Source organism: Belonocnema kinseyi, chromosome 1 (genome assembly GCF_010883055.1).
Source record: "Belonocnema kinseyi isolate 2016_QV_RU_SX_M_011 chromosome 1, B_treatae_v1, whole genome shotgun sequence".
Taxonomy (NCBI): domain Eukaryota; kingdom Metazoa; phylum Arthropoda; class Insecta; order Hymenoptera; family Cynipidae; genus Belonocnema; species Belonocnema kinseyi.
The window spans coordinates 111097835-111124055 of record NC_046657.1 but is presented as its reverse complement, the minus strand read 5'-3'; the positions used below and the strand labels follow the sequence as shown (position 1 = coordinate 111124055).

Below are 26221 nucleotides of genomic sequence, written 5' to 3'. Positions count from 1 at the left end.
CTTGCCATAAAATAATAAATGAATAAGTAATAATAAATTGAAAAAGTAGATATCGATGAAATATTTCTAAAACCTTTCTGAAGCATGTTTTATCCATCATTCATGGACTGAGTTGCAATCAAGTGCATGATGGGGGGGGGGCTTAACTTAAGGTGGAATCCGAACTACCAGAACCTCGGCAAAGGTACATAGAAAACTTTCCAGAGGTACCGGCTCAGGTATCAAACCCCGGATTTCTAACGTGAAGTCCGTGAGCATATAAAATGCTATCCCCTAAAGGTTAATATAGCTAGTATTTATGGAGTAAAATGAAACAATTGAATTTTGAGGTTAAAACTGCGGCCCGCTGCAGCCTTATAAAAGGACTTTTTTCAAAATAAACGTACCCAAATTTTAGAAAGGTTTTAGAAATATTTGATAATTGTTTAATTTTTCGATTGATTATTATTTATTAATTTATTATTATAAACACTGCACTCAATTTTGATGTGGCTAAAACCAGTCATTTTAGGCATCTTAATTTAACAACGCCTAAAATGTAAACCATAATGCAAAAAACGTACTACACCGCTCTAGTTTGTTGAAAATATTCGAAGCTTTTCTTAATATATTTTGCGAATATCCAAAAAATTGTCCTACTTTTAACCTTAAAAGTAGATGATACAAATTTCAGTTTTAGAAGCTTCGAATATTCGAGAGAAGCACACGCACACGTTTGTAGATAAAAAATGAACTAAATCTTTAGTTTGTAACCCTTTTCTGCAGACCTTTGTACTTGTGATTGGCCTACGTATAAATAGGGTGGTCCAAAAATGCATTGGAAGCTTTTTTTTCGAATTTTTATGCATATTGCCCGGAATTTTGTTTGAATTCGCATAAAAATAAATTTTTTTAAAATGTTATTTGAAGGTGACTGAAACCCCATGCAGTTTAACACGTTTATTCCGTTAGAAAAAACTTTTTTGGTAAATTTTATTCAGATTTATCAATATTAACTGAATCGAATTGAAACTCTACATGCCTCTTCACAATTGGCCATAGAATATAAATAAAATATTACTTTTTAAATATCATATCCATAAGTCTGATTTATAGGGTCCCAACAAAAACCCATAAGTGAAAAAATGGGTTTTTATACTAATTATTAGATATTCACATCAATTGTTTAAACAACTTATTATTTGTTTGAGAAATTTTCTCTTAGAATAGAGATAGGAACTCACAGGTTTAAAAAAAATTCAACTTTGTCTCCACTTTTCAGTTTGAGTGAGTTAATATTTAATCGAGTTCAGCAAAAATAATTGTTTAAAAAATTATTCATGTTTATAGCTAGGTTTTTCTATATTAACATTAGATTGTTAGTTTTTTTAATTTAACTTTTTGTACACTTTTTAATTAAAGTAAAAATTAATTCAAGAAAACAAATTTAATTGTTTAAACAATACATTATTATTGTTAATAAAATTCCCTTTGTTTAATGGTAGAATATTTGCGTTGTTTTCTGAAATTTTTAATTTTACTTTGACTTTTTAGTTATCAACAAATAATAAATAAATATTAGAGAGGATAATTTTTTAAACATGCTGTTTCATTTTTGTGAATATATTTTCTGGAATAAAAACCGAGTACCGGAAGAAATTTCCTGAATGCAATAAGTCTTAAATTAATTGTTTAAAACATTGGAAAAAGAGAAAAAAAATACAATATTATTTAAAAAATTATTTTTGTTGAGGTTCACTTATTAGTTCTTTATAACTAAAAAGTTAAAGCAAAACTAAAGATTTCGGAAAAAGCGTCAAATTAGCATGTTTTTTAACTTGTATTATTATCACCTCATTAAGATAGTTATAAACAATAATTTATGTAAAAAAATTTTTTTGCTATGTTGAATTAATTATTAACTTATTCTAAGTGAAAAGTAGACAAATGGTTTAAAATTTAAGAAAAAACTGAAATTTTCCTAGCATTATTCTAAGAGAATATTATTAACAATAATAATAAATGGTTTAAACAATTTATATAAATATCTAATTATCAGTATACAGTAGTATGTTACGTATTAGAAATAATTAACATTAAAAAACCGCAAAAAATTTTTCTCTTTTTTTTAAAGTAAAAATGAAATAATTTCTATGTGGATTCGAACAAATTTCCGGGTAATTTGTATGAAAATTCGAGAAAAATATGTGGAGCACCCTAGTACACAAATACAATACAAGTACAAAAGCTCTTTTCTTTCCGCACGCCACTAAAATTCCCTAAGTGGTAGATGTAATGGTGCCTCTAATTTATTTTTGGTTCAATTCCTAATCAAAATTTGGTATATTTTTTCTATTCCTCAAGGTCGAATCGCACCAGGCGTTAGATCAACAAGTGCCATAGACCACCAAGCGGTTCAGAGAGCAAAAGCCAGGATGATGTACGCAAATATGAATCGGCAGAAAGCCACTCTTCGTAAGTTTATTCGATTTTATAATTATTTTTACTTTAGTGACCGTACTTAAATTACGTAGTGGATTATTGGGTCTCTATGACTCCGACCCTCCCTCTTTAACATGCCATAATAAATACCCCCCCCCCCCTCTTGAACGTAACTTTTGATTTCCAAAAATAATAAAATATGGGACTTAAAATTAATGGAAATTTTTCGTATTTAAGGTAACATATGTTTTGCATATTGTACCCTATATTCAGTTGAGGACTTTAAAGTACCCGATTTGCAGCCCATAATGAAAATTTAAAAAATTTATAAAAAGGTCAAAGCTTTCAAGAGTTTTTTAGTTACTTTAACTTTTTAGTTACTTTTTGAAAAGAAAATGGCACATTAGTCACTTTCTTTCAATAAAATAACTCATGGGTTAATCACTATTCAATTCAGGGTATTTTTAACCCTCAAAGGGTACACTGGTGCGTATTCGCCCCTGAAGTTTTTTTTTGTTGGCATTTACGCAAACACTGCTGCAGGGGATTATCCCCACATATATTAAATATATATGTTAAATATGTGTGATATATGCTAGTTGTTTATTATATGTTTAATATATTAAATATTTAATATTAACATTGCAAACAAACCAATTCGCACCAGTGTACCGTTTACGTATGCTAGGTTGGAGTGTACGGTTTGAGGGTTAAAGATCGTGAGAAATTTCTAATAGATTTCAATAATTTGAAGTGGCTCTTAAGATTTCATGGTATTTTTAAAACTTGTGAGGCATTTTCAAGAGATTTTAATTTGAAATATTGTAGGGAATTTTAAAAGGTTCCAAGGAATTTTCTATTAATTTCATTAGTTTGAAGGGATTTCAAAGCGTTTGAAATATCGTAGGAAAAAACAATTTCCTAGAATTTCCGAGGATATGCAACGATTTTTTACAGGATCCACATAAAACTTCAAGGAATTTACAAATATTTTATTGGATTTTAAAGAATTTATTCACTAGAAGTGAGGTACTTTTTTCAGGGTTTTAAAGATTTGAAGAGATTTGGAATTAACCTGGAATTCTCTTTAATTCATCCCGAATCCTTTTATTTTTTTTTTTAGTTTTTTTTTTTAGTTTTTCTAATTCATTTGAATTCTTCTGAATTTGCTTAGTTCTAATCAATTCAATTGATTAAAAAAATTTGTTAAAAGTTTTTATTTAATTGTTCTCGCAGATCAACTTGTAAAATGGTCAAAGGCTTTCAAATATTCGCGAGGAATTTTTTCAAATTTCTTGCCATTTTCGGAAGCTTAACGAAATGTCAAAAAATTTTACCGAAGAAAATGGATTTTTTATATTTAAACAAAAATTTCCCATTCATTTGTATTATTTTAAAATTATTTTTTAGTTATTAGTCACTTTTTCGGTTATAAATTATTAGGGTTTCAAAGATTTGAAGAGATTAAAAATTATTTTTTTTAATTCAATCTGAATTCGTATTAACCCGTAAAGGAAACACCTACAAATAAACAATATTTTTGGCTGAAAAAAATTATGAGTGATGTTGAAATAATACAGAATAGGCAAAAAATATTTACAAAGGTAACCTTTCAAGGTTAATTTATCCTGAACTCTTTTTAATTCTTTGGAATTGTATTAAATTTTTTTAATTCACTTTAATTCTTCTAAATTTACTCAATTCTACTTAATTCAATTGCTTTTTTAACAATTTTTTAAAGTTTTTATTGCATTGATTTTAAAGTCTTTTAACCTTACCTTAAAATCTTAGGCATTTCATCAAATTCTAGTGAATTCTCTTCAATTTTTCTAAGTTTATTTTAAGGTTACTGAATTTAATGAAGTTTTTTCATAGTTTTAAATTGTTTTTAATTTAAAAAAATTTTTTAATCACCTTGAATTTAAATGAGTTTTATCAAAATTTTCTCGTTTCCCTTGAATTCCTTTAAGCTCATTTCAATTCCATGGATATCATTCGAATTTTTTTTTCATTTTTAACATTTTTTTCCAATTCATTTGAATTTTTTAAATTTAACTTGAATTGTTTTGAAATATTATGAACTTATCCTGAATTTGTTATCCTTTTAGCGAGAAAAAAGTTTCATTAAGTACCATTATTTTATCCCATAGGGACTGTTCATTTATAAATCTTTGGTAGATTTAATGCTTGAGGGGCGAATCTCATAATTATTTAAATTTACATTATGAATTAAATTTGATACAATTTAAACTTTTCAAATTTATTTACTTGTTATAACTAAAACAACTCGTCTGTCATGAATGATGATTTTTCAAAAAAGAGTTCATTTCTTTAAAAAGAGTGGAATTCAACCAAAAAAGATTAAATTGCATCCAGAAAAAGTGAATTTTAAAACTACAAGGACGAATTTTCTGTACAAAAATTGAATTCACAAACCGAAAAATGAATTTTCTGCAAAACATTAATTTTAAACGAAACTGTGGCATTTTTATCCCAAAAAAGGTGAACATTCAAATAAAGAAAATTATTTTGTTACCAAAAAAGAAGAATTTTCAATTAAAAAAAGATCAATTTAAACTAAAAATTTAGTTAAATTTTCAACGAAAAAGAAACGAGTTTTCAACAAAATCTTTAAGCATCCAACCAATGAGATAAAATTTCAACTTAAAATATGAATTTAAAACGAAATGATTTAACAAAGTGGTTCAACCAAAATTTTCAACAACAAAATTAAGTAATTTAAGTAAGGTCCCTTATCTATTTTTATTCTCTACAATTCTGGTCTAAATTCTATTTGATATTTGCTGCTAAAGAGGATCATGGCCAGCAAGGAGGTTTGTTGGACTTTATATAATCCAGAATTTTTTCTTGAATGAAATTCTTAATATACATTTTTTTTTCTCAGCTCGACAAAGTAAGTCTCCTGATTATACAGCGGTCCCTAGTCCAGAAAGATCAGCTAGAACCAGAACAAGAGTTGCTGGAGTTTCACAGTCTCAACGTAAGTAATTATTATTGAATAATTAATAATGATAATCTTTGAATCCATTTATTTACTTTGATGCAACCAAATCAGGATTTTGATACTCAACATTTATTTCTATAAGAGGATATTTAAATTGTAATTTGTAAATGATTCTAAACGTAATTGATAAAGATAAAGTTTCAATTGTAAGTGTTTTTTTTTATTGTAAAACAATTCTGTTCTTAAAATGTTTTTACCAAACTATCATTTCTACATTTTTTCACACTTTTAAAGAAAGTTAAATTAAACAAAAAATGGTAAAAATTTGAAAATATTTTAAATTAATCTTTTATTTTGAAACAATAATTTTTAGAAAATATTTAAATGTGTGTTAAAACATTTAAAATGATTTCTTATAATTTTAAAAAAGAGTGCATAATTTTGGAAAGAATTCGAATAAGTTTCAGAGATATTTAGAAGTTTTAAAAAGATATAAAAACAATTTAAAACTTGTGAAAATTTCAACAAATTTAAAACAAAATGCAGATTTTTGAATATTTATTAAAACAAAAATTTCAGAAGCTTTTAAGCATTTTCAAAGGTTTTAAGAGAGTACTTTTTTTCAAGATTTATGGGGAAATTTGTGTGACTTTTTATTTTACAAAATTTATTTCAATATTATATTTAAAAAGAATTCGAAACATTCCAAAATCAAACGAATCTGGAAGATTTTAAGAATCATTTTTGTCAGTTTAAAAGATACTGAGGAGTTTTTAAGTTTTAAAAAGGTAATATTCTTAAACTCCAATTTTTCCTAAAATGTTGTAAAATTCTGTAAAATAAAATTCTTAAAAATTTTCTAAATAATTTTTTTATATATTTGAAATGTTGAAAAATCTTTTTGAATTTTCTATAGAAACTTAGGAAAATTATATTTGTATAATCTCAAAGCAAATAAACAAAGAAACTTCAAAAATAAGTAGTTTTAAATTTTTCGTTTAGAATTCATCTTTTCAATTGAGAATTAAACTATTTTGTTGAAAATTAGATTTTTTATTAATTAAATTGTATTGAATGGGATTGAAATATCAGAAATTTTGGGTTGCGTATTAGTGTTTTTCGTCAAAAATTGATATTTTCAATGAGAAAAATTATAAGATTTTCCAGGTCATTATTATTCTTTAGAGTATTATTCAGTCATTGAATTCAGAAATTTGTTACAATTTTAGCTTTTTTCCAACCTTAAATCGATGACTTAAAAAAAAGATTTTTCATCGAAAATTTCTATTGTTAATAAAAAATCATTAGATGTTAAAGAATATTTACAATCTTTAAACAATAAAAGGTTATGTTAGTATTTTTTGTTAGAAATTTGTATTTTTAACAAAAATGCAGTGGTTTGATATTTTGTATATTGTACGAAAATATTATGTATTCTAAGTCTTAAGATATCAATTTTCATCAATTATTAAAAATATTGTCCTTCATTTTTGTGTTAATATTAATTTTTATTTAAATATTTACGCAAATCGCACGCGTCTTTGTTTTCTGGTATAGTTAAGTATTCAATATTTAAATTTAACCAATTTTTTAGGTTTAGAATTTTTTTATTTTAATCAAATGGAAAAAATTTTGTTAATCGGAAAATTACCGCAGGATCTGTTTTTTTCTTTTCTTTTTTTTGACGCAACCCTGAAATGTTTTTATTGAGAATTTGATTGCTAATAATAAAATCCTCGCGCGACTAATGATTGCTGGTCGTTTATTATTAATTTGATTATTCCAAATGATTTTTTTTACATTGATTGATTAAGCAATATTTAAAGATAATAATTTTTGAATCGAGCAGCGAGTAGCAGATCGGGTTCGCCATCATCGAGACTTAGCTACGCAACTTACAGCCGCGATGGTGAATCTTTGGTACCTCGGCCAAGAAAATTGTCGAGTCATGGAATTGGAAGTACCAGTAATAGTCGTGAACCTAGTCCGCAGCGTTTTGGACTCGATAGGAATTACGGTTCCAAATTAAGGTTTGTTAAATGAAATAAACGAATTCATTATTTATGATGTATAATTTTCTATTGGAATTAACTTGAGTTACTGGTATTCCATTTGAATTCGATAAATTTTCCTTTTAATTAAGTGGATTGGACAAGTAGAATAGAATTTATTTCTCAGAACTTATTGCAATAAAATTCAACTTCACGTTAATTGATGGTATTCATTTGGAATTAACATGAATTAAAATAATTAAATTTGAATTTCCTTTATTCTAGTTAAATTAATTTTAATGGTTGAAATTCTATTTGAAATTCAAAATTTCTATGTTAACCGCTAGAATTAAGTAAGATATTATAGAATTTCTAGAAATGCACTTGAATTTACTAAAATTTTGGAACTAAATTGATGTTAGAATTTAATTTGAATTAACGTGAATTGCTGAACTTCTATTTGAATTAATGAAATTGAGTTTTTATTTTGCAGAACTGACTGTAATTCAATTTAAATTAACTATAATTGCTGGAATTTATTTTAAGTAAAAGAATTCAGTTTGAATTGCTAGAATGAAATTTGAACTGTCTGCAAATCTACTTGAATTAACTAAAATTGATTCAATTGTTATAATTCTTTTTGATATAACTCTAATGGTTGACTGTTAGAATGCAAGAATTCGACTTGAATTGACTAAATTTCTGGATAGAATTTCTATAATTCTTTTTGAATTAATTCGAATTTCCAGTATTCTAGTTAAATTGGTTTGAGTGGTTGAAGTTTTATTAGAAGTGCAGAATTTTAATTAAAACTGCTAGCATTAAGTGCAAATTAAATAGAATCCCATTTGAGTCCATTAGAATTCTGATTGGAAGGTTAGTCTTCCATGTGAATGTTTACAATTTAATTTGAATTACTGAAATTCTGCTTGAATGAATAAAATATAATTTTTTGCAGAATTTACCATAATTCGATTGAAATTAATTTTTATTTCTCGAATTCGATTGGAATTCACTTCAATTCATAAAATTCAATTTGGATTGCATATTTGAATCGAATAAAATTATTATTTGATAGAATTTACTATAATTTGATTTAAATTAACTGAAGTTTCAAGAATTCAATTTAAATTGTCTAGAATTATGGTTAAATTAACTAAAGTTCTGGATTAAATTGCTATAATTCTTTTTTAATTAACTTGAATTTTCAGTATTCTAGTTAAATTTATATGAGTGTTTAAAATTCTATTTGAAAGGCATAATTGCAATTGTAACTTCTATAATTAAATGAAGATTAAATAGAATTACATTTGATTCAACTAGAATTCTGTTTGATTGTTTAGAATTCAATTTGAATTGTTAGAATGAAATTTAAATTATTTAGCATTCTGCTTGAATTAATAAAAAATATGAGTTGAATTGTTGTAATTCTCTTTGAATAAACTTGACTTTCCTGTTTTCTAGTTAAATTCGTTCGAGTGGTTAAAGTTTTATTTCAAATGCAGAATTTCATTTATTACCGCGAGAATTGAATTAACCTTAATTAGAATTCCGCTTGAGTCAAGTAGAATTCGGTTTGAATTGTTAGAATTGACATTCAATTACTGAAATTCTATTTGAAGAAATAGTACAGAATTTTTATTTTGCAGCACTTAATATAAATATATTTAAATTAACTTTGCTGAAATTTAATTGGAATTCATTTAGATCGTCTAGAATTCTACTTGAATTAACTAAAATTCTGAATTGAATTGTTATAATTCTTTTTTAATTAATTCGGATTTCCAGTATTCTGATTACGAGTTTTTGGAGTTCTATTTTAAATGCAGGATCTCACTTTTAACGGCTGGAATTAAATGAAAATTTACTAGAATTCCATTTAAGTCAACTAGAGTTGTGTTTGAATTGTTAGAATTTAATTTTTCAGTTCAGTTTCTGCATTTATATTTTAATTGCTAGATTTTCATTTGGGTTAAATTGATATCAAATAGAATTCAACTCAAATTAATTTAATTTAAATTAAGTGGAATTCTACTTGAATTCAGGATAGTTCTGCTAGAATTCTATTTGAATTGCTAGATTTCTATTTTTATCGGCAGAATTCTATATGAATTGATTTGAATTTCTAGAATTTAATTTTAAGTAACCTAATTTACTAGAATTCTGATTGAATCCATTTTTTGAATTTTATTTGTCATTGAATTATATTTTTATAGTCTAAGGTTAAACTAGAATTCAAATTGAATTGGTAGGGTTACATATAATTTGACTAGAATCCCCCATTAAAAAACACTATAATTCTGTTTAAATTGCTGTAATTCTATTTAAATTATCTTAATTTCTAGAGCTTTATTTTAATTACTAGAATTCAATAAAAATTTAACAGAATTTTACCTGGAATCATCTAGAATTCTGTTTAAATTAACATAATTAAATGTTTATGAACTTGAATTGGTACAATTTTATTTGAAACAACAGTAATTTTATAAAATTCTATTTAAATTAACTTTCATTATTAGAATTCTATCCGAATGAGATGAAATGTTTGCAATTATATTTGAATTGGTAGAGTTCAATTTATATTAAATAAAGTTCCGCTTGAATGTTCTATAATTTGGTTTAAATTACTGGTAATCTATTTGAGTCAATTTCAATTGTTAGAATTGTGTTTTGAATTGCTCGATTTTTAATTTTAATCGCTAGAAATAAACTAAAATTGTCTGGAATTTTATTTGAATTTCTAGGTTTCTATTGAAATCAACTAGAAATTAATTTGAATGAAATAAAAATCAATTTCAATGAGTGGATTTAAATTTAAATTGCCTAAAATTCCACTTGAATAATGTCGAATTTAAATTAAATTTCCTTGAATTGTTAGATTTCCATTTGAGTCAATTTTAAACATAGAAACATTAATAGTTGATCAATTTTACGTTTAACACCTTTGATAATGAAAAAATTGAATTTAAAAAATTAAAAAATTTTTCTTATTTAATTAACAGAGGACGAAATCTGCACTCGTCGCCAACTGATAGGCCACCCTCGAGGCCAGTTATGGCGCAGAAAATGCTCCAGCAGTCACGAGAAGCAGAATCTGCATTGGCAGATGCCCTTACTTTTAACAGTATGGATAATTATAATAGAACTCCAAAGGGAAAAGGCGATCACAGTGACGATAGCGAGACCAGTAGCATTTGCTCGGAATATAGTTTGGACAGCTCCCGACGACCCAGTGACGTCAGTTTCTACTCTTTTATTCATAATTCGTTATTAAAAAAGAACAAAAATTACAAGGCCGAATCCATTTCAAATAAGGGAGGATCCTGCACTTGAAATTGTAGAATCTTTCGGGGACGAAATATGTTTTTTTTCTTTTATAGAAAATTAGACGATACGAATTTTTCCGATTTGCAAACTGAATTTTTTCTAAAAAGTTGTGCCTATTTTAATTTTCTGCTTTGTTTTTCAACAAATCCGAAGTTTTTTCTTTAAACATCTATGTAACTTTTGACCTACTGAGATATTTATTATTTTATTTTTAATTCTAATAGCGTTCATCGTTTTCTTTCAAAATTTATCGGAAATTTTTTTTTTTAACTTTTCAAAAATATTTGGAAGACTAAAAGAATGTGGGGTTTTGAAGAAAATATATATTTTTTTCTTAAAATTTTGAAAACACAAAAAATATTTCTTGAAACCCCAACATTTTCTATTCTTGAAAATATTTTTGAAAGTTTGTAATAATAGAATAAAGGCATCTTATCAGCATCATGCGGGCAAAATAATTGTTGAGGCCGCACAGAGAGAAATTTTAAGAGATTAATTCATGGAAGTGCGTGATTTTAGAGATATAATTTTTATGTGCCTTAAAGTCCCAACCTTTATGATCTGAAAGCATAAAATTCGATACCTATGCTTTAAAAACAGGGGTTCCGAGATCTTAGTTCTCGTGCTAAAGCGTGATAAAATCAAGAAGCAGTGCCTTCAATTAATCTCAATGTATCCAAGAAAAAGTAAAAAATTCGATTGTAAGAAAAAAGAATGCTCCTGGCTACAAAAGTTATTTAGCAAGCATCAAACTGACAAGACAGCTTCATTATCAAAGAAGTTAGAAAAAAATTGCAAAAAATTTAAAGGGTATTTTTTGTTGTTTGTTCAGAAAATCTATTTTAAAATTTTGCAGAAAAACCCCGAGAGATTCTGCTATTACGAGTGTAGGACCCTGTCTGATTTGAAATGGATTCGGGCAATTATCCAGGAAATTTCGAAAGATTTTAATTTATTTATTCCTATTTACTAAAGTTTCCCAGTTTTCACAATTTTGCGGTAAATGATTTTCGAAAATGAATCAAAGTCTTGCCACTTTTCTGCATTTGAATAGACTGGCCATTTGTTTTGTTTTAAATTTGTGAATTTCGAAGCCACCCAGTTTCTTCCCTCGAATGAAATTTCCTTTTCCATCTTTTCACGACCTTAGTGAAATATTCTGCAGCCTTTTTACAGGGTGTCCACTCGCCTGAAAAATCTGGAATTGTCTGGGATTTTTAATAGATCTGAAAAAACCTGGAAATGTCAGGGAATTTTCTCTAGAACGCGCTTAATTTTTGTTTTATTCGCAATGTAAAATTAAATACCCATGTTTTTTCATTTGTATAAGTAGACTTATATTACTGGATGACATTAGTTGAAAACTAGTTTTTTGGGGGGTTGAAAATTCTACTATTGTGGTAGAAATTCATCTATTTGGTTGAAATTGAACTTTTGATTGAAAATTGATATTTTAAGATCAAAAAATTGAACTATTTTTTTTATCCCCTTTTTAGGTTTAAAATTCATTAATTTAGTTGTAAATTCTTATTTCGATTTGAAAATTCAATTAATTTGATAGAAATTTAACTTTTTTGTTAAAAATTAATATTTTCAGGTTGATAATTGAACTGGTTTAAAGAAAATTCTTCTTTTTGGATTTAAAATTCAACAGTTTGTCTTTTTGGTGTAAAAATTCAACTATTTTCGTAGAAAATTCAACTATTTGGTTGAAAATTAACTTTTTTGTGAAAAACTCAAATTTTCAGTTGGAGATTTCAACTTTTTTGTAGAAAATTCGGCTTTTTAACTTAAAAATAAAGTAATTTGTTTGACATTTTTTCTCTTTCTTGTCTGAAAAATCTTTTCTCAGTAAAAAATTCAACCTTTTTGTAGAAAATTCGTCTTTGGTTTGAAAATTCGTCTTTTCTAATTTTTTTCTAATTTTATTTTTGGTTGAAAGTGGATCTATTTAGTGGAAAATTCAAGTCTATGAAAATTCATATGTTTTGTTAAGAATTCGTTCTTATTTGTAAAAAATAATCTTTTTGGTTGAAAATTCAACAGTTTGGTTTTGAAAATTGAACTACCTGATTCAAAGTTAATCTTATTTGTTAAAAACTCATATTTTTGGTTGAAAATTCAACTATTTCAAGTAAAGATTGATCATTTAGTTTAAAATTCATCACTTTGATTGAAAATGTAACTATTTCATTGAAAATTCGTTTTTTTTTAAGTTTAAAATTAATTTTTTAAACTGAAAATTCAACTATTCCATTTATTTATTAAAATTTATTTTATTTAGTTCAAAATTTCTCTTTTTTATTTGAAAAAGTCGTCTTTTGTAGAAAATTTATATTTTTGGTTGAAAATTCAATTGTTTGGTTAAAAATTCATTTATGTTAAAAATGTAATATTTTTACTTGAAAAGTTAGGAGTTTACAGTAATTTAAATTGAATTTGATGTGGTCAAATTTTATTTCAAATATTATTTTAATTCATGGATTTTTAGGGATAAATTAAAAAACGATCAATTATTTGTTTAGTATTAATTTATTTCAAAACTTTCTAAATGAAACATAATACAAACTATCTTCTTAAACGAAAAAAAAAACCAATTATTTAATTTTACGTATTATTACTACTATTTTTACACATTTAAATATTGACAAAGACCGAAAAAACCTTACGTATAATGAACTCGCGGAAAAATCTTGAGATACCTGCAAAAAACCTGGAATTGGCAGGGAATTTTTGTCCATGGTTTGAGTAGATATCCTGTTTTTACTTTCTGCGCGTCATTTAAAAAATTTTTAATTTTTAAAGTTTTAAGAGCAATCAGGATTGAGAAAAAAGAGTTTGTTTTAATTTAATAAATTTAATGCAGGATGTCTACTGAAAGTAGCTTCATATTACTTTATAGTACTTGGTTGAAAGTTAAACTCTTGTGCCAAAAATTAATTTATTTGCTTAAAAATTCATCATTTTTATTGAAAATTCATCTCTCAGGATAAAATTTTAACTATTTTGTTGAAAATTGTTTTGTTTTTTTGTTGAAAATTAAGTTTTTTAACTGAAAATTAAAATATTCCTGTTGAATGTTCATATCTTTGGTTGAGCATTAACTTTTTGATCTGAGAATTTAACTATTCCGTTTTTGATTGAAAATTGATCTTTTTCAGTTCAAAATTTAACTATGTGGTTTAAAGTCAAGTATTCTTGTGCAAATCAGATTTTTTGATGTTCAAATTTAATTTTGTTTTAATTGAAAATTGAAAATAATTGAAAATTCATCTTTTTATATGAAATTCAACTGTCCCAGTTGCATACTCATCATTTTAGTTTAAAATTTAGCACTTCGGTTGAAAATTTAACTATTTTATTGAAAATTCTTTTTTTTTATTGGTTGATAATCGATTTTTTAAATGAAAATTAAAAAATTCTATTCTTGGTTGAAAATTGGTCTTTTTCGTTTCAAAATTTAACTATATACTGGACAAATTTTTTTTTCAGCTAAAAATTCATCTATTTGATGAAAATTCATGTAATTGGTTGAAAATCGTCTTTTTTTGGTAGAAAATTAATCTTCTTTGAAAATTCAACTATTGTAATTAAGGATGCATCATTTGAATTGTAAAATAAATTGCATTTAGTATAGTATACAAATTAATGTCACTTAAACATGCACTGAATTTGAAGTATAGGAAGATAAAATGCAAATTTATTTCAATTATTATTCAAATTCATGGTCTTTAAGTAAAAATTCAACAATTTATTTATGATTATTTCTTTTAAACCTTTCTAAATAAAATATATTAATTGAACCTCTATAAACTTGTGCCATTAAGAAATTACTAATCATTTAATTAAGTTACTTTCTCAAATGAAAAACCCATCTATATATTTACAAAGACTAAAAAAAAACATTTTCTATAATAAACTTGTTTTAAAAAATGTGAAATACTTGAATGACTCCGTACGATGAAAAGTTATACCTGCAAAAAACCTGGAGTTGTCAGGAAATTTTTTTCCAGGGTTTAAGTAGACACCCTGTAATCGAGCATCCTCTCCACGACAATGTAGTTAATGCATGTTTGATTTTTTCTTTTTATTTTTGTTGCGGCGAATTTTTTTGGTTTGGACTAATCGATGCGCCCATGTCATTGTCGTCTTGTCATCCGTACCCGTTAGTCATTCTCGTGGAGCGGCTCGCAACAGAGACTCTACCGAGATTTGTGGGATCAATCTATCCCCAAGGTTTGTTTCAATTCAATAAATTGCAAATTTTTTGGTGTTACGAGTCGCGAAATTTTTCTAATTCGCACATGATTGACGCACTCCTAATAATTAAAATCTGCTTTTTCTCTAATCACACGATTTCAAATTCCTCAGATGTATTCTAATATTTTCATTTTACGTTTGTGTGTGTGTGTGTGTTTTAATATAATATCTATGATATTCCTTGAAATTCCGCGAAAGTCAATAGAGTTTCATGACAGACCCTTAGATTGCATGCTATTTTTTATTTTCTAAAACCATAAGATTGAAATCAAATTGAAGGTCCATAAGATCAATGTAAATTCAATGAAATTCTATCAAATTCTGTTACGTCTCATGTTACTAAAAATTCAGCCATCAAGACCTCCAGACATTCCATGATATTTTATAATATTCCTTAAAATCCTGTAGATTTTCTTGAAATTCCATCAAATCCCATAACAAATAATTAATATGATTTTTTTAAAACTAAAGTATCAAAATTTGTCGATATTTGGTGATTTTCTATAAGATTAGGTTATATTTAATCAAAATCTACTATAAAATTTCACGAAATCCTATTAAAGTTTATGAAATTCCGTGATATTCCAGAAATTTGTATGATATTCCATAAGATTCAGTTAAATGAGAAAATATTCTATCAAAGAATTATAACATTCCACGAAATCCAGTTAAAATTTATGACATATCATGAAATTTCGTGATATTCCATTATATGCAGTTAAATGAGAAAAAATTCTATTAAAGAACCATTATAAAATTCCACAAAATTCTATTGGTGTCTATGAAATTTCGCTATATGCCATAAAATTCCATGATATTCCACAAGGTTCAGTTAGATGACAAAGAACGTTATTAAAGAATTAGCAAATTCCGCGAAATCCTATTAATGTCTATGAACTTCCGTGATTTGCCATAAAATGCCATTATATTCCATAAGAATCAGTTGTATGAGAAAAAATACTATTAAATAACTATACAATTCTACAAAATCTAATTAAAATGTATATTTCACGATATTTTATCACGATTCAATTAAACGAGAAAAAAAAATAGATTTAAAAATTATAGAATTCAACGAAATCCTATTAAAATCTATGAAATTACGTGATATTCTATTAAATTCCATAAAATTTGGTTATTAATTTCGATCGATCAATTAAAATGTATGATATTCCATGAAATTCCGTATTATTCTAGGGAATTGCACGATATTTCATAATATTCACTTAAATGAGAAAAAATGTATTTATATAAACTATAACATACCACGAGATCCAATTAAAGTGTATAAAATGTTGAAAAATTCCATGAAATTCCATAATATATTTAGTTAGATGAAAAAAACCGGTATTAAAAAACTATGCAATTCTACTAAATCCAATTAAAATCTATGATATTCCATGAAATTCCCTGATATTTCATAATATTCACTTAAACGAGAAAAATTGTGTTTATAAACTATAAAATTCCACGAGATACAATTAAAGTATATGAAATTTAAAAAAAAATTCCATGATATTCCATAAGATTAAACTATGCAAATCCACTATTCAATTAAAATGTATGATATTCCATGAAATTCGGTGATATTCTAGGAAATTGCATGATATTTCATGATATCCACTTAAACGAGAAAAAATGTAATTATAAACTATTAAATTCCACGAGATCCAATTAAAGTATATACATTTTTTTAATTCCATGATATTCCATAAGATTAAACTATGCGATTCCGCTAAATCCAATTAAAATGTATGATATTCCAGAAAATTTCACGATATTTCATAATATCTACTTAAAGGAGAAAAAATATATTTATAAACTATAAAATTCCACAAAATCCAGTTAAAGTTTGTGAAATTTAAAAAAATTCCATGATATTCCATAAGATTCATTTAAACGATAAAAAGTAGAATTTAATACCTATAAAATTCCACGAAATCCTACTAATGTCTTTGTCTATGAAATTCCGTGATATTACATTAAATGACATGCTCTTCCGTAAGATTCAGTTAGATAACAAAAATGCTAGTAAAGCACTGTACAATTCCACGAAATCCAATTAAAATCTATATTTCACGAAATTCCGTTGTATTCTAAAAATTCCACGATATTTCATTCAGATTTAATTGAACGAGAAAAAATAGATTTAAAAAGAATAAAATTTAACGAAAGTCAAAGAAATTCCTTGATATTCTATGAAATTCCATCACATTCAGTTAAATGAGAACAAATTTATTTATAATCTTTAAAATTCCACAAAATTAAATTAAAATCGATGACATTTCATGATATTCCATAAGATTCAGTTAAACGAGAAAATATCTATTAAAAAACTATAAAATTCCATGAAATCCCATTAAAGTCTTTGAAATTCCATGATATTCCATAAGATTCAGTGTAATGAGACACCCAGTTTAAATCGATGATTTTCCATGAAATTCTGTGATATTTCAGAATATTCTACGATAATTCATAAGGTCAGTTTCGAAAAATTTCATGATACAAATTATATTAAATTTGAGTGTGAACTAATAAAATATACTACCATAAAATTCCATGTTATTCCCTTAAGTCTTAAGTTCCATAAAATGATGCTACAACTCATGATTTTTCTTAAAATTGAATGACAAACATTCATCTACTTTTTGAAAATATGCATTCTTTCAAAATTTACATTCGCATACTTTTATACTTAATATTTTATTATTTCTATACTTCAAAAAATAAGAAATAAATTTTGAGTTATTTTTATGCTCTTTTTTATTTTTTATTATTCAATTTTTGCAATCCATGTCTTTTCGTAAGAAGTACCCAAAAATTTTATTTTTTATTCATAATTATTAGAAATAAAAATAAATTTGATATTGTGCGCTTCAAACTCTGCTTTAAAATTCCATTTATTTTATATAATTTGCATTGCTTTTTTTTAGACTTTAGTATTTGAATGTTTAAAATCTTCAATCTCTTCCTGTATGTAAAACTATATCAGCATATTAAAAATAAAAAACAAAGCATTTTCAAGCTTTCATGGTTTTCAGTTACTTCAAAAATATTCCCCGTGTTTTGAATTTAATTTCGAAGAGTTTCAAGTTGTATGCTTTCTAATCTGGAGTTTATATTTATATTATATATTATATTTTACACAATCATCTAATTCCCTTCTCTTATTCTTGAGGCTCAAGTTTTCTTTTCTTTTTTCTCTATCAGGACATTAAAGAAATCATAGAAAACTGCAGTCGCAAGCACTGGAGTGACAGGAAGGAAGGTTTGGTCGGCCTTCAATATTTTCTTTCCAACGGACAAACCCTTTCAGGCTCGGAATTGCGCAAAATAACCGATATTTTTTCAAAAATGTTTATGGATTCTCACACAAAAGTATTTAGTCTCTTTTTGGACACACTCAATGAATTAATTGTGACGCATAAGGAAGATTTGGGAGACTGGCTTTACGTTCTCTGCGCCAGGCTTCTCAACAAACTTGGAACTGATTTGCTTGGATCTGTCCAGGCGAAAATTCACAAGACTTTGGATATCATAAGGTGAGTTTTTTTTACTCTCTTCAAATTCAAAACATTTGGTTTTTAATATCCAATTATTCTAAATCAGGGCGTCCAGCGTTCTTGAAAACCTGTAATTCTCCTTGAATTTTTTTAAACCTTGAAAACCTGGAAATCTCATTGAATTTTTCACGAGAAGCTTGAACTTAAATTTTTGTTTTGCTTTTAAAATGGTTATTTTATTGAAATGTAAAGAATAATTTAAATCTTGTAATCTGTTATGAAATAAATATCTCGTTTTGAAGAAATCTTGGTATTGAAAAGTTTTTTTTTTACAAAGATATAACTTATTTTTTCTTCATATATGATATGCATTCTTTAATAATATGATATGCAGAATGAATTGAGAGGTTTCAGGGCACTTTTTGTAGATTGTACTAATTATTTTATAGATTAAAATGAACATTATGAATAATTCTGTAAGCTTTTAATTTCTTCTTCAATAATATAGAATTTTAAAGTATACCCTTTTTACAAAATAATTCTAAGAATTTCAAATTATTTCAAAGTTTTAAAAATATTTGAAAGAATTTTGAACATTTTAAAAAGAGTTCACGGATTTCGAAGGCTTTAAAAGGATTCAAGGAATTGAAAAAAGCGTGCAGACAAGAATTCAAAGATTTCCGAAAGATTTAGAATATTTCACAAAGATTTTTAAAATTTCAAAAGATTTCAAGGATTTTAAACGACTTCAAAATATTTTAGAAGATTTAAAAATATTTCACAAAGTTTCCAAATATTTCAATTAATTTAAATTAATACAAAAAATTTCACAAATATTTTTTCAAAGAATTCATAAGGATTTCAGAAGATGTCAAGGATTTTAAAGATTTCAAAAATGGTATAATTACACCAGATTTCAAAGATTTTTAATATTTTCACAAGGTTCAAATAAATTTGAGATTTCAAAATAATGCAATTATTTCAAAGAAACACAGCAGTTTTCACAAATAAAGATTAAAGAAAGATTTCATAAAGATTTCAAAAAAACTTCAAAGATTTTACAAAGCTTTCAAAACTTTCACAATTATTTCAAAGATTTCATAAAAATTTCATAAAGATGTCAATTTCAAAGTTTTCAGAAAGGGATTTTAACATTAGATTTAACATCAGATTTAAAATATTTCCAAGAATTTTAAAGATTTCAAATATGTTTAGAAGAATTCAAAAGATTTCAAAGATTTTACATTGATTTTGAACATTTCGCAAAGATTTTAAAACTTTCAGAATATTTCAAAACATTTAAAAGATTTTTAATAATTTCAAATTTTTTAGTTTATTTCAAAAGATTCACAACGATTTACAATATTTCAATTATTTAAAATGAATACAAAAGATCTAAGAAATATTTCACAAATATTTCAAAGAATCCATAAGGATTTCAAAAGATTTAAAGAATTTGAAAGATTTCAAAAAAAAGTACAGTACGCCAAAATTCAAAGCATTTCCAAGATTTTAAACGAGTTCACATTTTTTCTATAAAATTACCAAATATTTCACAAAAGTTTCAAATATTTCAGTGAGTTCTAATAAATACAAAAGATGTGGGAAAGATTTCATAAGTATTTCAAAGAATTTATAAGGATTTCAAAAGATTTCAAGAATTTAAAATTTTTAAAAGATATTGGAGCTTTCAGAATATTTCATAGGTTTTAAACAATTTAAAAAGATTTCAAGAAATATTAGAAGATTTCAAAAGATTTCAATGCTTTTAAATGAAGACAAAAGTTTTCACAAACAAGGATTAAAGTAATATGTCGCAAATATTTCATAAATATTTCAAATATTTTACAATTTTTTTAAAGATTTCACAAAGATCTTAAAAACTTTAAAAGATTTCAAAGAATTCAAAGTGATTAAAACAATGTGAATGATCTCAAACACTTTACAAAGATTTAAAGATATTCGCAAGAATTTCACAAAGACGACTTATGTTCGCAAAAAATTAAGAATTTATTTATTCATGATTCTGCATTCCTTCGAACTTGTTGACCAATAAAAAAATATAATGTTTCATCTTCTACCAGTATAACAAACAGCTTTTGATTTTTTGTTGTAAAAAAAAAAAGAAAACTTGGAAAAGGCCTTAAATTTTGTTGCTAGAAATCGCTGGACACCCTGCAAATAATTACATTTTATTTGTTTAGAGACTGCTTTACTGGAGAACAACTGCTACCGGCAGTGATGCGTTTTTTGACGGATCCGACTCAAACGCCAAATTCCCGCGTGAAGGTCGCCACCTTGACCTTCATCACCCAAATCACAGAAACCTCGGAGCCATCGGCGTTGACCAGTTCGGCGGGAACGGCCCTCGCTCGTCTGATTGACTGGACGAATGACGTCAAAAGTCAGGACGTCAGGAGGCACGCTCAGAGCACTGTTATCGCATTGTATAATTTAAATCCCTCACAAGTTACCATGATTCTTTCTGAATTGCCAAAATATTACCAGGTTAGTAGGACATTTTAATGGAATGAGTACAGGGCTCACACTCAGTCCAGTAATCACCAGGGTGGGCACCAACCCGGGAGAACCGAGATAAAGCCGGGAGAGAAATAACACACCTGCAGATTTCCCGTATTTCATAAATTGAGCATTTTGCAATTCTTGAAAGTTCCCAACTAGAAATTATATCATTTTTAAAGTGTTTAGAATAATTAAACTTTAAAGGCTTACAATGTTTCTCGCATTATTTGAAATCCTGCAATTTTTAATGGTGAAAGTAACAATGACTTTTGATTTGAAAAAAATTATATCTTTTAGTAAAAAAAAAAAACTATCCAGTCCTTTTAAATGTCACTCGATACTACATATGATACTTACTAATAATATATTTGTATATTAATTTGTGGAGGTTTGGAATTTTTTATTTCAATATATTGTTGTTTCAAATTCAAATATTCAAAATTTTAGGACCATTTTGCTATTAAATATTTCGAAATTTTATATTAAAGGCCTTGATGTTAGTTTTGAATTTAATAATTTTGGATGTAAATATAAAGATTACTTTGATTGAAAAGCATGAAACTGTACATTTTCAAAAATGAAATCATTACATAACAATATTGCTTTGTATTCTTTATCTTAATTTCTAATTTTATATTTAAGATCTTAAAATTCTCCGATTCTTAGTTTGAAAATTTGTAGAATGAATGATAATTCTAAAGAAAGATTTGAAATAAAAAAAATTTTAATTGAGTTTAAAATAAAAAACGATGAAAATTAATCTATCTGAAATTGATGCATCAGTAAAAGGACACTCTCGGTATTGTAAGTAGCTACAATTTTAGATTTCTGAATTTTTATTAACAACACTACATTCTTAATTTTTTCCTTTTTAAGGTTGAAATTTCAATTAAAATTGAATTGGTTAAATTTTGAAAAGTATTATTAGCAATTTGAAAATTATTAATTTTCAAGCGATTTTAATTTGCTTACAATATTGAACAATTTGCTTACAATTGAAATTTTAAAGTGTTTGAGTATAAAAAAGTTTTAATAACACAATTTTTGGTGACTAAAATTTTGTTCAGTTTTAAATGAAGTTTTCATTCGTTTAAGTTTCAACGTTTGGGAGTATACATTTTTTGATTTTTAACGTTTCCGATTTAAAATTATTATATATTTAAAAAGGTTTTTATTTTAAATAATTTAATTCATTTTTCATTTTAGAGAACGTTTTCTAATCAGTTTTAATGTTAGCTTGTAATTTTATTATGTCATGACAATTTAAAATTCTAGAATATCAGAAGCTTGGCATTTTAAAGATTCAATTTAGTTTCCAATATTATATTGTCAAATTTTAATCGCTTTTAATTCAAATCATTAAAATTTAAAAGTCTTTAATTATTTATTTTGACCACTTTTAATTATAAAGAATACACTTTCAATTACTCTTTATTTTAAACTATCCAATTTCCAAAATTTCAATCTCAAATATACAATTTTTAACGTTTATACATTGTCATATTTTTAAGTTTTTAATCTAGCATCATTCTAATTTCGTAATTCTCCAAAACAAATAACAATTCTTTAATTATTTGCGCTTCGACTTAGAAATTATACAATTAAACTCCTTTTTCTATTTAAATTGTCCAAAATCGTTGGTAGATTTTTAAAAATTTCAAGAGCTTGCAATTCGAAATTCTTAACTATTATTTCAAAAATATTTAAAACCTTATATTAAAAAATTGGTTTAATAATGAATTTTTAAATTTGCATATTTTCATGTTAGTAAATATAAATTCAGAGACACAACAATTTCATTATTCTTCTTATTATATGATTTAAAAATCAGTCAATTTCTTGCGAAAAGGTTTTGCTGACATTTATCGACTTCCGCACTTTATAATATATGTGAAAAAACCGTTGGTTTTGCAAGGAAAGTTAATTTTTTTTATAAACCGGGGGAAATCACGAATATTCACCGGGAGAAACCCGGGAGACAAAAATGTAAAAAAAATGGCCACCCTGAATCACAGTAATAACCGGAAATTAAACTTCTGATCTCAGAAAAATGCAAATTTTCACATAAGCGGTGGATCCTTTTTTCTCTAGATGTTAAATATTGAATGTATCACTTTGTGCATAGAATAATAATATTATACTAAATACAAATTGTACATAACTGATAATAAATGAACAATAAACAATAATAAATACAGCTATACCATTTATGTTACCAAATACTAGAAAAATATTTTTAATATTTTTAAAGATGTCAGAAAGATTTGAGAAAGATGTCACAAATCCCAAAGATTTCAAAATTCAACTATTTGCTTAAAAAATTAGTCTTTTTTAGTTTAAAATTTATGTATTTTAATTTTAAAAAATCTCCTTTGGAAGGGAATTAATATTATTGTTTAAAAATTCATATTTTTCTTTGGATATCCAAGTATTCAAAAAGAAGACTTATGTGCGCACAAAATTAGAGTCTATTTATGATTTTACTTTCTTTAAAATTGTTGGCCAATACAAAAATTAAATGTTTCATTTTTTACATTTTATAGCAGACGGTTATTTGATTATTTACCGTAAAAAAGGAGAAAAAACTTTAAAATCAGCATTTTTTAGTTGAAAATTAATATATTTTGTCGAAAAAAAAACCTCTTTCTTTGGAAGAGAATTCATTTTATTGCATAAAAATGTATCTTTTTGGTTGAATATCGTAGTATTCCAGTTAAATATTCATCAGTTTAGTTGAAAATTCAACTTTGAGGTTGGAAATAAACCTGATTGATTGAAAGTTAAACTCTTTTCATAATAATCCATCTTTTAGGTTTGAAATGCATCTATTCCAGTAGAAAATTCATGATTTTAGTTGAAAATTCATCACGTTAGTTGAACCTTTTTTTTGTGGGGAAAATTAATTTTTTTACCTGAAAATTTAACTATTTGGTTGAGAATTCATGTAGTTTGTTATAAAATCGTATTTTTTGGTAGAATACTTATCGTCTTGGTTTAAAATTCAACTATTTGGTTAAGAATCAATCTATCTTGTTGAAAATGCAATATTTTTACTTGAAAATGCAGGAATTTTTTCAGTTCTAATTGAATTTAATATTACACCCACGTTCATGCCACCTGAATATGCACAGAATTTCATGTAAGAAGAATTTGATATAAAATTCCGTTTGAATTATTATTCACTTTTATGAACTTCAGAGACAAATTCATGAAATGATTAATTATTTTTTTACTATTATTTAATTATTTAATCAATCGATTGTACAAATATATTTAACAATATTTATTAATGTAAACAATCTTTCTAAATTATGTATATTAATTCAATCTTCTGGAAACTGAAAAAAAAATTATTTATAATGAACTCGCGAAAGTGTATAGAAATTCCGTGTCGATTATTTAAAACTGTGCAAAATATTTGAATTTAAGTAGACAACCTGAACCTTCATACCACTATTTTGCTTTTTTTTCAAAATTCATTCCACTATTGGCACTATTTTTGACCTCTGAAGTGAATCTGAGCCCTGACAATATTGGGAATGGTTAAACTGTCACCTGGCGACAGAAATCCGAACTAGAAAGAGTAGCTACGATTTTAAAGATGCATTTTAATTTCTGTATTAAAGTGTTTTGACGTTTTTTTCTTCTTTTAGTTTTAAAGTATTTATTACGAACTAAAAATAAGTCGTTATGGGAAACAAAGGGTTTTTAGATGGAATTTATATTTTATATTTTTATTTAAAAATCTGATCTTTTATTTTTAGTATTCAATTATTGTTTTAAACTTCACAAAACAATCGAAAATAATTTGTATGCCAAATAAAAATACATCTTTAAAATTGTACCTACTTCTTCTAGTTCTAGTTTTCGGCAGCAGGTGGCGAAATAGTCAAGAACCGTTCCCAATAAAGTTACTTTATTTTAATGTGGATTAACCAATATTTTTACTCCTTTTTTTGTGCTTTTTTAGGAAGCTGCGTTGCCTCTGGTACAAAATCACTTGAGAAGATCATCAGGAACGAGCAATCCGTCATCCCCGAGCACTCCACCTCCGAGGGTTCCCCATTCGCCCGCTAGGAGGCTGCAGCCAGGAGTAAGAAGCGAAGTTGATTCTGGAGACGACCATCTTAATCCAGAAGAAGTTTACAAGTTCGTTTTTCATTTTCTTTGGTTTTTTTCTTTATTCTAAGATATGTTTATTTGACTAATTTTAATTTGTAAAATGGTTTTTATTGTAAATAATTTTTATTTATTGTAAATAGATCTTTAAGGCGCACAACTGCGGAAATCCAGAATTATGGCTTTGAACGTTTAGAAAGAGCAACGACGAGCAAAGACAGTGGAATTAGCAACATGGCAGACGTGGAGGAAAGAATTGAGTCTCTCACTTTAACGAATTCGGTATGACAATCAACCTTTTCTTCATTTTTTGTAAAAATCTTACAACAGGCCTCGGACTCACGACACTATTTCCAACTTTTTTTTAGCGATCGCACTATTTTCCTACTATTTCAACAAACAAAAAACTCTAAATACACTTTTTTCTGACAATTTTCCGCTAAGGTCACTGTATCTTTACTTTAACAGGGTATTCAGCGACCTTGGAAACCTGAAATTATCCTTGCATTTTTTTTAAACTTGAAAACCTGAACGTTTTTTTGAATCTTTCACGAGAACCTTAAATTAATTTTTACAGTTTTTGTCAAATGTCCACGTTCTGAGACCCCCTGAATCCGAAAAACAGGTTTTTACGAATGTATCTGCCTGTCTGTGTGTCTAGATTTTTAGTTTGTTAGCACGTTTACTTTCGAAAGAATTGAGAGATTGGATTGTCCTAGAATAAAGGTCAAGTTCGTTAGCCACTTTTTTTCAAAATTCAAAAATTTTCTATACGAATATTCATAGTATTCAAACAGACAAACAATTTATCTTAACGACTTTTTTTTATAAAGCCAAAATTTACCATAGCATTTACAAAATTCCAAAAACACGAAAATGAGCATTTTAAGCCAAACAACGCACGATATGAAAAAAAGTCATGAGAAGAAAAATGTTGCTTCTTGAATGCCCTACAAGAAGATCAGAACAACTTTTTGAATTTTCTTAAAAAATTCAAAATTCAAATTTTGACAGCATAAAGAAATAATGGAAAATCAAAAATTACATTTTTTCATTCATCTATTTCACAGTATTTCAATGATTCTCAATTATGTAAATGTATTTTCAACAAC

General features: G+C 26.1%; 1 protein-coding gene across 11 annotated transcripts in view; it reads left to right on the top strand.

Annotated features, from left to right (window-relative positions):
* Positions 1-26221, top strand: part of LOC117178043 (CLIP-associating protein 1-A) — a 139464-nt gene that overhangs the window by 98654 nt on the left and 14589 nt on the right. For 9 of the 11 annotated variants that reach the window (XM_033369749.1, XM_033369511.1, XM_033369663.1 and 6 more), the window contains 9 exons: positions 2344-2454; positions 5327-5422; positions 7236-7416; positions 10380-10614; positions 14875-14940; positions 18175-18506; positions 20672-20975; positions 24961-25139; positions 25253-25391. In XM_033369749.1, the coding sequence (XP_033225640.1) occupies positions 2344-2454; positions 5327-5422; positions 7236-7416; positions 10380-10614; positions 14875-14940; positions 18175-18506; positions 20672-20975; positions 24961-25139; positions 25253-25391 (1643 nt within the window). The remainder of the gene's footprint in view (positions 1-2343; positions 2455-5326; positions 5423-7235; positions 7417-10379; positions 10615-14874; positions 14941-18174; positions 18507-20671; positions 20976-24960; positions 25140-25252; positions 25392-26221) is intronic. The other 2 variants (XM_033369595.1, XM_033369990.1) reach the window with 1 other exon arrangement.